Genomic DNA, 17,099 nt, shown 5'->3' on the forward strand with positions numbered 1-17,099 from the left:
AAAAAGAAACAAAAAACTGTATCCTGGAGTTCTAGACCGAATTATCAGGGCTGTCAAAGCATTACTTCTTTTTTTTAATGACTGCTAGTATTTCCTTCGCTATTTATAGGGCTGAACTGTTAAGAGCTGCATAATAACCTTCGTTCATTTAGAACGATAGAGAACCCTCGCAGACGAGAAAATAATGGCATTGAACGTTATGCAAACGCGAAACGAATGCCGTAGAGATGATGTACGGGTCAAATGAGTGGCTCAGTGGCTTTTCCCACGGAGTTGAGTACGTTGTCGTGCTGTGATAGATAAATAGTGGGACAGGAAGAAAACGTGAGCGATGGAACAACGTCAGCAACTGTACACCAGCTGTTATTTGCCGCGCTCGTGTGCCCACTGCAATAGCACGAACCGCGTGTACACGGCATTCGCGAGTCAGCCGAGCGTTTCGCACCACGCACGGACCGTCAACAGCCTCGTTTGTGCAAGCTGCCCATCGGAGGGGAACCGTTTTCTAGTGACAGATGCGGTGACAATACAGTGCTGTTGGCATCACCGATAGATAGATAGATAGATAGATAGATAGATAGATAGATAGATAGATAGATAGATAGATAGATAGATAGATAGATAGATAGATAGATAGATAGATAGATAGATAAACTTTATTAAAATAATAATAAAAAAAACAGCTAATGGTCGGGGCCCTTAGTCCAGGGCTCCGCTGGCTTTTGCCATCTTCTCAGCTCTCTTTATCAGCTTGAGCTGGTCGTCGAGGGCTGAGCTGGACAGCAGTGCCTCCCATTGCTCCCTCGTGGTGTTTGTGTCTGGGTGTTCTATGTTGTGTAGTGCGCACTCCCACGTAATGTGGTATAGGGTTGGTGTGGCCCCACACCATGGGCATTCGTCCCTGTAGGCTGTGGGGTGTATCCTATGTAATATGTGTAAGTGCCGTGTAAGTGCCGCCGTGTAAGTGCATCGCCGAAAGCACATGTGTTCCAGGCAGGTCCGTTAAGAATGGTCACGCAGCTACCTTTCTTCTGCGGATCGATGAGCTAGGCCGAGGGAGCCAGCTGAAGTTTACGCGGAAATTGCAATTTTGTCTGAACAACTTCGTTTCGTGGTGGTGTGGTGTGGTAAAACTTTATTCAGGTCCTTCGGAACGCGCTTCAGCGCGTAGAGGGCCGCTACCCCGTCGGTACGTGATCGGTATTTTATAGCTGGGCGGCCGAAATTTCACAGCATGCGCTCGCATCTTGAAACAAAAGCAGCGGGAAGATTCAGTCAGGAGAAGCTCGATTCTCGAGAAATATTGATGTTGCGAACTCTCTGGGTCCAGTCGACGTAGTATACGTATGCGCACGTGTTACGGGGATTTGATAGCAGTCTTTAAATAGAGATATTGTAATGACCTACGTAACGAACATTTGCGTTATTCGATATGTTATGGGCTTTAATGATTCGGTTTCGATATAGTGAGGTTTACGAACTTACGTGACGTGTGAGCACATGACGCACCTTTTTGATGAGCAAATCAAGGTACTTCGCCAAATGTTCTGTGGAGATTGATGGCGGATTTTCATTTGCTGCCTTTTCTAAGGCTCTCTCCACCCACTCCACAGAGCGATCGTAGAAACCGTTGTGTGCGGCCACTTGGCCCATGAAGATGCAGTCCAGTGCTGTGCGAGAAAACAGAGGTTTTATTAATTCACTACTCTACATATTTCGTAACGTTCTTGGTGTTATGCTATGTGAAGGGCGAAGTTGTGTTCCTACCACAGTTAAAACGACGCGCGTCGTGCATACAAATTAGTCAGGAGTCACTGAACCATTGTCGCTGATGGGATTTCTACTCAAGATCTGTGTTATAGCCATATAGATCTAGTGATTTCAATTTTTGCTTGTATACAGCCTCAAAGGTGACGTAAACACACGGAGACAGCTCGCAGGACTGCAGCTGACTAACACGAGTCAAATAAAAGAGGGCCACGTATTAAATGCACAAAACGACCAGTTGCAGGCGCATACGCACAAACCTAGCATTTTAAAACAACAGTATTTAACTCAAAAAGGGAAATAAGAATACTGACACTAAATTAACAAAGTCGTTAGTGACGTCGAATGACTCAACAATCTGGCGTGCCTTTTGATTTTTATCTTGAGTTGGGCATATAGATAGCTACTAATACATAGTTTTAGTAGTTTCCAATGAGGAAAATTCATTAAACCTTGCGCGCAATAGAGAGGCTTTCTATTACTGTGTCTTTCTGACCAACGCGCTTATAATAATAATAATAATAATAATAATAATAATAATAATAATAATAATAATAATAATAATAATAATAATAATAATTTTTTTCGTGCGTCTCATGCCCACGCACTTAGAATAATTGGCCGCTAGTTCCTGGCTACCAATGAATGCACGGACAGTGAGCCTGCAGGTCGAGGATCATCCTCTTCATCAGGTGGAAGGCATGGACGGGGTGCTCCATGTAGTCAGCGACCTCGGAATCAGTTTCCAGATCATGATAAGGCTGTCTCGTCTCCACAAAGCTGCGCGCGCAACGTGTTCATGCTTTGAATAGAAAAGACGCCGCGAGAGCGGAGCGTTTTCAGCTAGACTAAAAGAGAAAGACACGAAAGTATGTTTGCTCTATTATTTTTCCCATATGTACTGGTAAGCGAAAAACGCGGGTTGTCGATAGCTAGGTCCCACGGGAACAAGCAAACAGTGAGGCTATCATTCTCTTGAAATATGCAACATGAAAGGATTCGTCAACTCTATAGTAATTTGAGCTCCTTTCGAACAAGGTGAATGTGGCCAATTATGCAAACGATTGCAATTAACGTTATATATCTATATATACATAACAACTGCTTCTACAAGTTCTCTCTCTTTGAAGCTTTCAAGTTCTATTCAGCTCCTGCATTATTGACTGCTCGGTAATCAGCGGCAGATGTGTGCCATGTGACTTCGAGAGCACCGCCGGCGGACGCTCGACCAGTGAAATTGGTGGTGGGAGAGAAGGGCTCGCCCGAGATCACCTGAAATCTCTCAAGAAGGCGTGTGAAACGCCTCGGGCATGCGCATATATTCTCTGTGCACTCCACACCGCTGTCCTGTTTATTGGCCAGCGCATGCGAGTTTTATATGTAGTGACCGCGCAACGAATTAGCGATGCATTTTCGGCGTTGCCCGGAGCTTGACGTCGACGTCGACATGCAACAAAACATCACACCGACCGTGCTCTTCACGTGGCGAAATAGTACATTCGCGATTCCGGTGTATTCGGCAACTGCACGGGACGCAGTTTAGGCAGCGTCGCAACGGGATTTTCTTGTACGTTAAATTTCACTGACACCGGGACACGGGTAGCTAAAATGACGTCACAAATGTGCTCTCTATATGGTTCCCAGCTTTAGGCAATTTGGGTGCCGCCGTTGTCGTGAACATGTGGGAGTGGCGGTTCACGGGGAGACATGCGGTATGCCTTAGGAAAACGATCATAGCACTTGGCCTGTCTTTGAAGAATGACCTTTAAAATGAATAGCCTCTAAGCACTAACCAAAGTGACATCTCTATCCACGAAACTAAACAAAACAACAACAAAAACAACGAAAGGCAAGGGAAACCACAGTGTTCCCGACAGTGCCAGAATTCGAATCTAGCACCTTCCACATAGGATGAGAATTTCGAGTTAAATGGATATCTTCTCAGTGCCCTCTTGCGTACATTTCTTGCTTCTCACACGCAGTACCTAATGTCACTAGTGCAGCTCTTTCAAAGGGTTCTGTTCAAGTGCCATGCCTTTAAATATCTCATAACAATGGTTCCATGCTCACTTTTCTGGTTAGATTCCTCCGGTATTACGCGTTCTTTGCTCTAATTGCGTTTAACCTGTGGTGCATAAAGTTCGACCTTGGTCAGGTCCAATGCAAATTGTTCTAAAGACTCTTATATGTCCAGTGATATATGCTGCATAAAGTTCGTTTCGCATGCTGCAAATTTTGTACGATTCCGCCCGCAGTAGACATAACAGAACCGGTTTTGCGTGGCAGCTGTGGTGGAGCGGCGGAATTCGGACTTGCTGCAAAATGGTACAATGTGGACTTGGTGGCCCTGCGTTTGACGAATGGCAGTGTGGCGGCGCGGTATGGAGTGAGTGTTGCGACGTATGCCAGCGGGCGGTGGGGCAGCTCCTTGCTGCTGCAAAATTGGCGATTAGTCCTGGTCACTGGGTCGGGTAGACACTCGGAATCGCGACACGTCGGACAAAGGCTTCGCGACAGCGCGCCATCATTGATCATCTGAGCCTTTCGCATCGCAGAGTAGAAGCACGTGAAACAGGCTTCAAAGGGCGTCTGTAGTGTAATGAGAAGGTGACTGGCTGAGAAACAAGTACAAACGAATGCACTCCTCAACCGTGACAATATTTAAGCTGCTATTAGATGAATTAAATGCCACCTTATGTGCTGCGCCCTAGGGGCACAATTGTTCTAATGTCATTCGGTTTTTGTAGGCCGAAGTGTGCGCCGACGCAGTCTGTAAGGAGGCTCGTACGGTCGAGCAACGAATGTCACCGGCTTGGGCTACGCGAGGGCGAGCAAAGGCAGACGGATAGCAGGAAGAAGAGAATTTATGGTTAATGTGGTTGGTTTTATATAATGATTTGACGTAATCGGACCTCACCACAATAACCAAACTAGTGGTACAAAACAAGGCGGCTGGGCTGACCGCATCATGTTGCTCACGTTATGGCAGTGTGTCTACAAGCTCTGAAAGAAGCGCCTACAATACTGTCACTCAAAATGCGCAGAAAAGACGGCCGCTTATCATTCTTTCGTATCTTAATTGTAGCACAGCAAATGACCATTTGCTCCGGTACACATTCATCAGGCAACCTAAGCTTCCGAGCTCGTTAAACCCAAATTAAAGCCAATCGTTGCCGAGCAAATATGTTCTAACAGTCCCTTTTTTCCCTCGTCAATAAAGGTATGTAATTATTTACGAGTGAACGTAGTCACTCTAACAGAGTCATCCTCTGGCCAAAAATTATTGCAAACATATTTAGGAACTGCTCACGGCTTTTGAAATGTTGTGTTAAATGTGCTCTGCTCTGCTTTGTTACAAAAACATGGCGCTTGTTGCTCAATTAGTTGTTTGTTTCTTCGGTTAACTTACATGGTTGCCAATATTGATAAGTCTAATTTGTATTGTTTGCTTTTTATTGATCAACTGATTGTCATTTGTTCTCTCCGCCTTCCCACCTTATATATTGCCATACAGCGCCCTTATGGTATTTAAATTAATAAAATAAAAAAACAAGAAGCCACAGGCTGTTACATAGGATGGCTGATAGAGGCGTGCATAACTGTGACTTAGAAACCAAAACTGGCGCAGAACCAACGACACAGCACGGAGCTCACCTGATGATGTTCGAGTGCAGCGTTTTCAGATGTTCCGCGTATTCCAGAAGCATGAGACTGACTTCTTCCTCCTGATCGACCAGGTCCAAGACGTCGGCAGCCGAGGAGTAGAAGTCCCGCTGGTACTGTCCTGCACTGGCCAATGGCAGAGTCAGTAAAACTGCTATGGCCATCAGAACACCCGCCGCCCGATGTCTGCTGTGAAAAAAGACAAAAGGCAAACGGGCGTTACAGTTCGCGGAAGGTGTCAAAAACCAGGTCGAACAACGCATAGTTCTAGTCTATAAAATATAAAAGCACTCCCACATGTGACAACATTGCCAAGCATGTCAGCGTTATCCGCAGTCAATGAAAACAGTCATCGTGTTTTGAAACAAAGAAGAAAATACGTAGACACCCTAATATGGCAACAATTGGTAATCGCAAGGCAGGACGTGCGACCGGATACTAAAGTTGTCTTCAGTTGCTGAAAACAATAAGGAGGGTAACTATTCCGTAGCTTCGTCTTTTATAGGCTGTGTGCTGTAGTTGGGGATCTTTGTTGATCTTACTCAATTCTATTTTTTTTTTTTTACAAGCCACTTGTTGGTTGATGTTGAACCTAGCGCATTGTCTGTCTTGCATACGTTTTTCCGGAACAATCTTTTCGTTTGTGCACCAGCACTTTCGCTTGTGTATATTTTGGTTTGTGTGCATCTTTGCGCTTTATGTTGTCAAGTGTGAATGCCATAACCAAATAGCTGCAGAATGCCTGCAGAACGAACCAGTCGGTCGTAGGGTTTACGGCCCGCTATTTTCTTTCACTGCACGCATTCAAAGCGTTCATTTGTTACGTGTTAAAGGAGGACGCCAATGAGCTACGCGGGAGTTTCTAGCCTTGCAAAGTTATGCGGGCATGAAACTGCTACGGCCGAGTGTCTTCTTTTAATGTGCGGTGACAAACTTGCGATAAATTCAAACGGCAGCGTGTGCAGGTTTAACGCTACAGAGACAGATGGATGTGATTACAACGAGCAGATGTAAAGTGCTGCTACCCAATCAAGTTCACCCGTAGTATATAGGCCTGCACAGGGCCTTAGATTGGGAGGGGGGCAAGCTATCTGGCAGTACACCTTTGCTTTTTCTTCTCCACATGAAGGCACCACCGTTCATTTTTAGATCACATGAAAATGCACGTCTCCGCGGTTACATAGCCTACAAAAAATATTGGTGAGCGATTGCGAGTGAGTGAGTTTCCACGCATTCTGCCGACCTATGAATAAGGAAGTCAGACTTGGTGTTTGATGAAATAGAAATACGAAATACTTGTGCATCACTAATCGTATTACAAAGTCTGCCGGACACGTCCTTGAGTTCAAAACTTACTTCATGTAGGAGGTTCTCGCGCTGAAGTACGCCACAATGTCATGTTCGACTCTCTGCAAAGAAACGCTGCTCAGTAATTGGACTTGCAATGTGCGGCATCTCCAATTTTTTTTTCCCATTAAAAACAATATTTCAAAACACGCGCACATCTCAGCCACGTAATTCGACGTCTCAGAGCTGAAGGTCACTAGCGCCATCTGAGGCAAAACGTATATACCAAGTGCAGCTAGTTGGAGCCTCCGAGATCAACATACAACGCGTGCGACCGATCACTTTTGAAGCGTTTGGAAATCAACGCTTATCGCTTCAAATGCGCCGGCTAAACACCTCTAGTCAAGAACGTATTTTTTTTTAAACCTCATTGCCTTTGGGAGTGAGCCGACATGCAAAGTCCCGCAGAGGCTCCCTAGCCTTCGGATGCAGGGTGCCGCCGTCTTTCGGTGCTGGCACAAACGAAACACATCACCAGTCGCATAGGCAGGCGTAGAGACTCAAAGATCGTCAGCGAAGCGCACACCAAGAGACGTCGCGGCCGAACAATTGTAGCTGCACTGACCCCGTACGTTAGAAAACTATCATTAGTAGTTTACAAATTATGAATTATAAGTCTTATTTAAATGATGACAGAAAAATATTCTGCTGAGTGCTGTAGCACAAAAACTGTAATTCCCAGAAGAAATGCCAGTTTTTGAAGCAATCCAACTGTGCCATATTGGGAGGTTATAATTGTATGTATTATGAAAGCGTGTCGCGCAGTGTTCGTTGGTGTTGCTATCGTTTCAACTTGCTAGCCTTTGACGAAGGGATAAAGCAGCTTACGCTGCTGATGACTGAGTGTAGCGGAACAACCGGGACTTCGCGAAGTACTAGCAAAAATCAGGAAGGAACTGTGGTTCCACCTGGAAATGGAGCGACGTCATTTGGGTACACTCTAGCTCTCCCAAACATGGTGCCGACCCATGATAATTTTCTCCCAGCGACAAGGAAAGATAGTTGTGGAGTTCTGAAGAACTCGATCGCCACTTCCCTAGTAGCACAGTATGTTACTGCAACGTTGCAACAACATTGCCAATGTTGTATTATGTTGCGCTAACATTCTTCAACATTAGATAATGTTGCTGCAATGTTACCAAGCAACATGCTGATAACGTTGCTCTAAAGTGGTCTTTTTCACATTGCAGCAATATTGTCAAATGATGAATAAATGTTGAACCACCTACGATGACATTGCTATAACATTCATGCTATAGGCTATAATTGTCTGCCCTCTCGGGCTATTTCTGAAGCCCAAATAGAAAAGCCGGTACCAGCTAGATCACTTCTCCTCACCATTACTACATTAATTTTTTTTATTTTTTGCTTCGAGCGCAAGCTTGCATGTGGTGTGCATACAGCTGGCGAGCAGTGCAAGTGTACTTAACTATGTCACACTGATGTAAAAATATATACCTGTATCGAAAATATTTCTAAACAGCTGAAATATCTGTTTTTTTATTAAGCAGGCGGTCTAAATAAAAACTGCCGAAAAAATTGAGTTCTGGTTTCACTGACGCTCCGCAGTCTAATGGCCATGGAGATCATCACAAATCCAAATCGCGGTACAGCCGAGAGCCCATTTCCTTCTTCCATGCCTTCTTCCATGCGACAGCCAGCCCTGCGACGCGCGCTCATCTAAAAACGTGCCACTCAGCGGCAGTCGTGTCAAAGTCCGCGTTTTTTGTTGTTCTAGCATAGTTTTTTTTGCAGTCGCCGTGCCTGTGCTTTTTTTCTTGTAGCTTCTCTGCAATTCAACTGAAATGGCGCAGGCTTGCTCCGAGGATGACCTCAGTGGTAAGTGATTTCTACTCATTGTTGTGCTGTAACACGTGTTGGTTGGCACAAAGCCATGCCCTTCGTGATGGTTTTAAGTGCTACATTCGTTGCATCATGAAGAGAGTGAAGCGTTCACTAAGTGAAGTGTCCATTCGGCAACGACGCCGAAGAATAGCAGAGGCTGTTCACGGCGAACTAGAAAATTGTTTGGCCGTTGTTGATAATGGTCGTGACAGCAGATTGTGCGCATCAGGAGCAGAGCAGGATCAATACGCCTTTTTGTCGCATAATGTCGTTTTATCCTCTTTATCAGTGCCAGGCGAGGACGCAGATGAAAGCCGCAGTTCCAACTTGTCAGATTTTGGCACCTCTAGCGGCATCTCTGACATAGGAAGTGCAACGTCAGACTTGTCGCGGATTTCTGACGATGACGAGTTGGTGGAGTGTGAAGATAGGATGACACCTGAGTCTGGTGCCGCTACTCAGTGTCTAGAGTACGACTTGCGTGTATGGGCTATTAATAGTAAATTGCCTGCTTCACACCTGAATTCCCTGCTTAAAGTGCTCAAGCCATACCATCCAGAGTTACCCTCGGATGCTAGAACATTGCTAAAGACGCAGAGGCATACTGATCTGGCAGTGATGACCGGTGGTCGTTACCACTATTTTGGAATTTCTCGTTCTTTGGAAGAACATGTTGCACATGTTCCTGCAGATTGTCGGACATTGTCACTCATTGTGAACGTAGACGGCCTTCCGCTCTCCCGCAGCTCGAGAAAGCAATTCTGGCCGATTCTCGTGCTTGTAAAGGAAAGTTCACACTCCTCTCCATTTGTTGCTGCTCTCTATGAGGGTGACAGCAAGCCTGGAGATGTGACCTTGTACTTAAGTGATTTTGTCTCCGAAATAAGGAAGCTGCTTGAGGAGGGCCTTATGTACAATGGCAAGGTCTATGCTGTGAAAATCCATGCATTTGTGTGTGATGCCCCAGCAAGGGCTTACATCAAATGCATTAAGGGCCATACAGCCTATTTTGGATGTGAAAGGTGCACTCAAAAGGGTGCATACTCTGCACTTGACAGGAAAATCATTTTTGATTCCCATGACAGTCCCTTGCGCACTGATGAAGATTTCAGGAGCTTTGCCCAAGAACATCACCACCATAGCGAGTCTCCGCTGCAGTGTTTTGGTGTTGGGATGGTCACACAGTTCCCACTAGACTATATGCACCTGGTTTGTTTGGGAGTAATGAAGAAACTACTCATTTGTTATTGGGCTTCTAAAAAGCCATCAGCTTCAAAAATGTCATCACAGTCAAAGCTTCATGTATCCACGATGCTTGCTAGTTTTAACTTGTATGTTCCAAGTGACATGAAGCGCAGGCCACGATCACTGCAATTTTTGGAGCAGTGGAAAGCGGTTGAGTTTAGGAACTTTCTACTGTACTATGGACCACTTGTCCTCCAAGGAAATTTGGAAAGAAAGTTTTACGACCATTTTATGAAGCTTAGTGCTGCTATTGCTATCCTTGCATGCCCAGATTACGCAGTGCACAACGTGGACTTGGCGGAGCACCTTCTTCAAGAGTTTGTAGCTGAGGCTGGCTCCCTATATGGAAAGGGGATCTATGTCTATAACGTGCACTCATTGTTGCATCTAGCTGACGATGCCAGAAGATTTGGCCCTCTTGATGACTTTTCAGCCTTCGTTTTTGAAAACTTCCTTTATAAACTTAAGACCCTAGTAAGGACGAAGGCTCGAGCTCTTCAGCAGGTTATCAAGCGCCTCAGTGAGAAACGCTTTCTTAGTAATGTTTCCACAGGTTCTCTCAATTCATACCCAAGACTGTCAGGAGAGCACTCTAATGGACCTGTGCCACCAGGGTTTCAAGGCAGACAGTACTCTTTGCTAGAGTTTGAAGGAACTGTGCTAAAGCTTGGCAGGCTGGATAATTGTGTCCAGCTTAAAGAAGGTCACATTGTATTAGTAACTAATATGTTGCAATCGGTGTCGGGGGCCAGCATCTGTGGGCACTATTTCACAACTTTGGCTGACTTGTATTCGCAACCATTGCCGTCTTCAGAGCTCCTGGTTTTTGCTGCTAAAGACCTTTCACAAGATCTTTCTGTGTGGCCTGTTGATGAAATTAGAAATAAATGCATGTGCTTGCCAAGCGGAGGAGATAATTATGCAGTATTTCCTCTATTGCACACATGCCATGGTTTGGTCCACTGAAATGAATGGACTAAATGAGACAAGTATAGCCTGTGCTGGTATACTTGCTAATTTAAACTGTTCATTTCATTGGACCTGCTCTTCTCAAGGTCATGAGATTGAATCCTTGCCACAGTGGCTACATTTTGATGGAGTGAAAATGTGTGTGATGTCAGTGCATGTTATAAAGAACACTGAGTGGTCAAAAATTAATTGGCAGCCTTCCGCTTTTGTGTTCTAAAAAATCCATGTGCAGCTTCGAAATGTGAAACCTCTCATTCCACCATATCATTACCTGCAGTACAAGTGTAGCAGTTGCATTGCTGAATAATAGGAAAGGCAATATTTTCGGGGATCACTGGTTGATTTCGTAAAATATAAAACTTGCCTATCAGGGTAGATAAGGCACATGAATTGATTCACAATGACGTGAGTTTAAAGGCGGGCGAGAGGCATATAGTGGAGGGCTGCTGATAAATTTTAACCACCAGTGGTTCTTTAATCTGCACTGACATCACTCGCCACATACATGTTTTTCACATTTCACCTTCATCAAACTGCACCCACCGTGGCTAGGATTCCATCGCATTAATTCAGTTTTCTTTGTTTTATAATTTCAGGGGGGAAGACATACAGCATCGTTATTTTTGAAGATGAAGATGAAGTTTCCGTCGTGCCCACTTCGTGGATTTCAGAAAACACAGTTAGGTGGCCACCATTTAAGAGCACCGCAAAGATAACTACTGCCATCAAAGAGCAACAACCACCATCAAGCGACTGGACTAGCTACAGATGTCGAGTGTTGTGGACATGTGGTAAGCTTCTTGCCCAAGTTTCTAAAAACATGTTCAAGTTGGTAGCTTAAGTTCGTGTACTATCAGTAAGATCGGTAAATTTTTGGCAGTATTGTTAGCTAAACTTTGAGCTTGAAAGTTATCTTCGTTGAACCTTATAATTAAGGTATCTACAATTTGTTTACTCTTAGTACCAGAACTGGTTGCTTTTGTATTGAAACTAGTGAAGGTGGCAAATTTTGAGTAGATGAATATACTAAACATATTAATTTGGACATGTCATTTTTATATTATGCTGTTATTTCTTTCACCACTCAGTGTTCAACAGTTCTATAAATTTTTTTGTTTGTCTTTTTAAAACTAGTGCTTTGCATTTCATTTCTTTTTGGGCAATAAATATTACATTCATTCTTTTTAGGCAGCTATGAAAGTGCTAGACAAAAAGAGCAGCAAGCAGAATTCACATCAGATTTGGCCTCAGATGTTGAAACAATTCAGCAAAGGCGGAAGAGGCGGCCACCAGCGCGCCTGGAGTCTTCAGATGAAGAGAGCATCGACTTTCCTGTTCCTCTACGAGGACAGTGCTTTAATTCTTCGCAACAAACTGCGAAGTTTGTTTCACGACCACCACCGCCAAAAATTGTGAAATTGTCACGGTTCAAGCCCCAGTCACTTGCTTCACAGGATCCCCAGATACAAAAGGCCCCACCTAGCCGGGAAGTGGCTTTAGATGATGGCGATTCTTTTGCTGAAAAAAGGAAGCTTGACCAAAATGGTAGGGGCTGCTGTCAGCCTTTGGAATCATTTATTATGCTTGCGACATGAGTTGCAGGTCGCAAGAATTTGTCCAACTTTATGTACAGTCTGGTCAGGTGCTTTTTAATTCTGTAAAGGTTATAGAAGGGCTATAGTTGATTATTTCATAAGTGGAGCGTATAGATAGACGACAGCAAACCTTTATTTCTGGCCGCCATACAGGGAAGGTGCAGGTTGCATGATCATGCGAATGTTTCTACATTAGGCACTTTATAGACAGTGTTGCTCTAACATTGCCTTACTGAATGTGTTTAATTTTGGTGATGCATCTGTTGGTGTCATATGCAGGTGCCTGCCGCATTTGTGAGCTTTACCGTAGTAGGATACAATTTTAAAAAGAAGTTGGTAACACTGGGCCATGGTTCACATTCTCTATATTACTCTGCTGGCCAATCAGTACAGTAAATGAGAGCAGCTTTTAGTGTTTTAATTTATCAAGCAAGCATGAGCATCAAAATTCTTGGTCTTATCATTTCGTCTGGTGATTAGCTTCTTGTTTAGGTCACAAAAGCTTTAACAGTTGACTACATTTTTTTGCAGTGGAATTCGGTGTGGGGGTCCCAAATGTGGGCGGAGCTTCACTGCACTTAGGTTGCATCCAACCATGGTGTTACAATTTAGCATGGAAAAGTTGGTCTGTTCAGTTGTAGCAGCCACATGATCACATATTGGTCATTGCCATAAGTTAATCTTATTTAATTTTATTCATTTACTTAAATATTCTACAGCTCCATGTGGAGCTATAGCAAAAGTGGGAGTGGAATGTAAATAGTAAGTCTTCAAAGTGCAATAGGTCTTTAATTTATTTCAGTGCGTTTGCAAGCAAATATGTTCACTGTTATTGTAGATCCCCTAAATTTAGTCAATACTTTTTGGGAAAACGCACTTATGTTAACAGTAGAATATTTGCATATGTTTAATTCACCATTTTTAAGTCTGACTGTTGAATAATTTGTTTTATATCTGCATTTCTTATACCTTTCATTGCAGCACGAGTACTCTGGCTGTGTTAAGGATCCTGTGAAGTTACGTGTGCATGTTTCTGCATGGTGTTCTTGTATTGGAAATGCAAAGTGTTATTCATGCAACTTAAGTTAGGCCCTTTGCAGATTATTGGTTAAAGAAAGAAATGGCAGGAATCCTTTATTTAACTGTTACTACTATTTCTTAGGTGGATTGCTTTGCTTGTAGAAAGAATGAAGACATACTTAGGTTACTGCTTACATAAGATTAAAACCATTACAGTGAAATGTTTTAGCTTGGTCAAGTTACTTTTCTCTTCTTTGTTTTAGCCATGCTTGGAAAGTTGCTCAAGGAGGTGAAGGGAATAAGAGCTCAGGTAGATGGCCTGGAAAAATCCATCCAAAGGATAGAGCAAGCCATCACAGAAAATAAACAACCGTGTGCACAACCTGTCAGCAGTGCCATTCTTGAACTGCTTCCCCTGGCAACTCATCAGAGGCTGGAAGAATTGGAGTGGCAGCTTCATGATGAAAAAAACAGGACAGACCTCGTAAGTTAAATTTTTGCTCTGCAAGTACACATGCATGAAATTTTATGTGGATGTCTTTTTTTTTTCTAGATGGCCCATTTATCGCGAATCGGTGGCACATCAGTGCAAGATTCTGTACGCAAAATTATGCGGAGATGCATGTGTGACACGTTGGCCCAGGACTTTTCTCTGACTGGGAGAAAAGGAAAAAGGCCATTTATTGGGCTATACCTGCTCCAAGTCCTCACAGGTGCTATATTTATATATCTCTCATGTGTAGCATGCATACGCACATTCGCATTTCAGCATGCCATGATTTTTAGCTGTCAGTTAACAATGCATAGGCTTGAAGCACTGAATGCATTTCCTGTGTAAGGAACATAAGCAGTATATTTTTTTATACTGATAGCATGGGCTTTTCCTGGCATGCCATCACCCTGCTGGTTTTCTGCTTTGCCTATTATAGCGAAGGGTGATGAGGCCGTTGTCCAGCACAAGCCATGAGGCTTTCTCTTATCTTACTTTAACCCTCTTCTCCAAGCCAACCAATGTAGCCTTGTCTTTGATGATTCATTCTCTTTTTTTTTTCATTTGTTTTTCAGAAACGCTGAAAAGCAATTTCGCACAGGCCACGGAGTCACAAATACATCTTTCGATTGCCGAATGGCTCCGTTATGCACCATCAAGACAGAAGAAACGGTAAGAGACAGTTCAGTACTTTAATGATTGGCAGTTATAGATCAGCAATTTAGAGGCGCCAACACTAAATATTTCCTAATAAATATGTGCATTTTATTGCATGCATTACTGGAGTTTAAATAACCTCTGGTTTTAAGTTGGGGGCAGACAAAATAGGAAGTGTTTTGTTAATTTGGAAGATATCTTAGTGCAAGTATATATGTTATTTTACTTTTCCTCATCCTTGATCCATATTTTTGAGCAGTGTCAGCAACCTGCACTTAATGTTGCACTTTTTGTTGTTAGAGGTTTTGCTATTGGAAGTGTGTCCACCAAGATGCTTATGATAGAAAATTTTTGGTTCTTTACATATTTATTTATTTTTTTGCAGGGATGCAGCTTCGCCTTTGATGTCATGAATCAGACCATCATCATGAGCAGCTGGAGGCCACCAGGGGACAAGGGGACAAGAAGTTTCTAGATGTGCTGAATTTTTGAGGCAAATGTTGACAGTACTTTAAATTTGTAGTTTTCCAGTGCAACGGCACATGGCCAAACAAGGGATGAAGGAGACTTGGAAGAAAACAGTGCAGCAACAGGGACAAGACAGAAGACTGTACAGGTGCTGACTAGCAACTGAAGGTTTATTGAAAAGGAAAACATAAAATATACTCCCTTTACAACCTAGAGCACGCATGGTCTACACCAACAACTCTGATAAGCTGTCAGCTTCAGTTTTGGTGGTCAGCTACAACAGTTCGCAGTGATGAACGAGGACGGATGGGGTCCGCAACACATGCAACACATGCTATTCTTGTTGTGTAAATAGTTTACTGAAGTGTTTGATATTTGTAACATGCAAGTTCAGAGGTGTGTGTGTTTTCATGCTATGATAATGCGCCTAGTAACTGTTCAAAACATTAGCTATGGTTTTTGTTCCTGAGTAGCCAAAATAGGCTGCATGTGTGCTGTTTTGTAGATTGTTGCAAGTTTCTTTGTAAAGTAATTAAATAATATAATCATATTTATAAAGTAATTAAATAATATAAATCATATTAGTGAAATGTAAGCTCACATGGCACATTTTTCAAGCTGTGCTAATGTGTTCATGTAATATTAAGTGTATTATATGTCTGCTTCCTTTTTCTAAGTTATATTTGTGAAACTAGCTGTATGCCAAGCTAAAGTGCAGTTATACAGCAGTCTGAAGCTTGATGCTAGTGTAGTTGATTCAGTTCTTGACAAATAAAATAGCGTTATCAGAAACAAATGATGGCTACTTGTGATGTGCACCCATATATATAAATCATTCTAATTGTCAGAATAACCACGTGCAGTGGTATCTTCAGGTTACGGCAGCTTGTAGCATCTAGATGATCAAGAGCACTAGTAGAGAGCTGATGAATATTACATAAAGAACTTGTTTAGAGTAAGCGGTCTGAAAAGTATGGAAAAACAATGTGTTGTGCTGTGCAGCCTTGTAAGTATTTGTATTCTATAGCACAGCACCGCATCACTGTGTAGCAAGGAGTAATGGTCAGTTGCTCATTCTTGCGACCTTAAACTGCCGTAACCGTTGTGGTATGAGGATACCATTGCAGACTGTTTAGCCTTTCACGAGATTATTTTATTGACCAGCAACCATTGATAGCTGAAATATTTCAGTGATTTAGAATGCGGTCTCAAAGTTTCTGAAATGTTATGACAGCATTGCGGCAATATTGCAGTGACATTGTAACGTTGCATGTGTGCAAATAAAAAGGTGTAGCAATGTTGCATTTATATTGTCTCCAGAAGTTGCTTTAACATTGACTGAAAGTTGATGTAACATTGGAGCAATATTGTCTCAACGTTGTCTTATGTATGTTGCGTTAACGTTGCAAAAAGAGGACACTAGCCACGTTAAGGCAATGTTAGAAGCTAACGTTGTGGCCACACTGAGGCAACAAAGCGTGCTACTAGGGTTACGAAGGTGCTGGTAGCGCGCTCAAATGTGGTGCGGAGAGCCGCTACCGCCAGAGTACGGTGGCTTGATCCTGTTCTGAACATGACCTCCGCCCCGAACCCCAAATCTCCTTTACCCCTGCGGTGTTGGAGACCTTGCTTGACGCGGTTGTACGCATGATGATGGTCGGCTGAGATCTGAACTCTCAATAGGGGACAGCACTTTTTGAGCTGCCCTCTATCCATCTGACAAAGCAAGGGGGGTGAGGCGGGGGAGGAGGGGTGTTATTCTCCGGTGGCTGCCAGGGTGTCTAGATTCCTCCTCGCCCGCTGCTTCGTACAGAGTGGAGACATTGCGGCGTCTACTACGGCGTTGCCCATGCGTATCACAGACGCCGTAGTAGACGCCTTCGGTGGACGCCATAGGGACGCGTTTCCGGCGCTCGTGTGTCTTGAAAGCACGGAGGCTTGAAAGTAATCTGTGACGTAGCCAAAAACCGCGCCCTCGCGGGGCTCATGTTGAAAGCGATCTGCGATGTTTGCAGAGTGCGCGTAGTGCCGGT

At 43.6% G+C, this 17,099-nt stretch overlaps 1 protein-coding gene across 3 annotated transcripts; it reads left to right on the forward strand.

Annotated features, from left to right (window-relative positions):
- Positions 1-7,951: 7,951 nt before the first annotated feature.
- Positions 7,952-15,465, forward strand: LOC135910043 (uncharacterized). 3 transcript variants are annotated; one of them, XM_070540666.1, is made up of 7 exons: positions 8,143-8,616; positions 11,433-11,627; positions 12,025-12,381; positions 13,715-13,935; positions 14,005-14,164; positions 14,517-14,613; positions 14,984-15,465. In XM_070540666.1, the coding sequence occupies exons 1-7, from the start codon at positions 8,583-8,585 to the stop codon at positions 15,009-15,011; spliced, it is 1,092 nt and encodes a 363-aa protein (XP_070396767.1). In that variant the 5' UTR covers positions 8,143-8,582; the 3' UTR covers positions 15,012-15,465. The 3 variants fall into 3 exon arrangements, 2 of the variants coding, with proteins under 2 accessions (XP_070396767.1, XP_070396769.1); XR_011515180.1 differs by lacking the exon at positions 14,005-14,164 and having other exon boundaries at positions 7,952-8,616; XM_070540668.1 differs by lacking the exon at positions 12,025-12,381.
- Positions 15,466-17,099: the final 1,634 nt, after the last annotated feature.

Source organism: Dermacentor albipictus, chromosome 6, assembly GCF_038994185.2.
Source record: "Dermacentor albipictus isolate Rhodes 1998 colony chromosome 6, USDA_Dalb.pri_finalv2, whole genome shotgun sequence".
NCBI classification, from domain to species: Eukaryota; Metazoa; Arthropoda; class Arachnida; order Ixodida; family Ixodidae; genus Dermacentor; species Dermacentor albipictus.

What these genes read in the sequence shown, in the direction of transcription:
- LOC135910043 (XM_070540666.1), top strand. Translation starts at nt 8,583, where the DNA reads ATGGCGCAGGCTTGCTCCGAGGATGACCTCAGTG. An exon ending in CCTGCTCCAAGTCCTCACAG is followed by an intron (nt 14,165 to 14,516) that starts GTGCTATATTTA and finishes TTTGTTTTTCAG; the next exon opens with AAACGCTGAAAAGCAATTTC. An exon ending in CCATCAAGACAGAAGAAACG is followed by an intron (nt 14,614 to 14,983) that starts GTAAGAGACAGT and finishes ATTTTTTTGCAG; the next exon opens with GGATGCAGCTTCGCCTTTGA.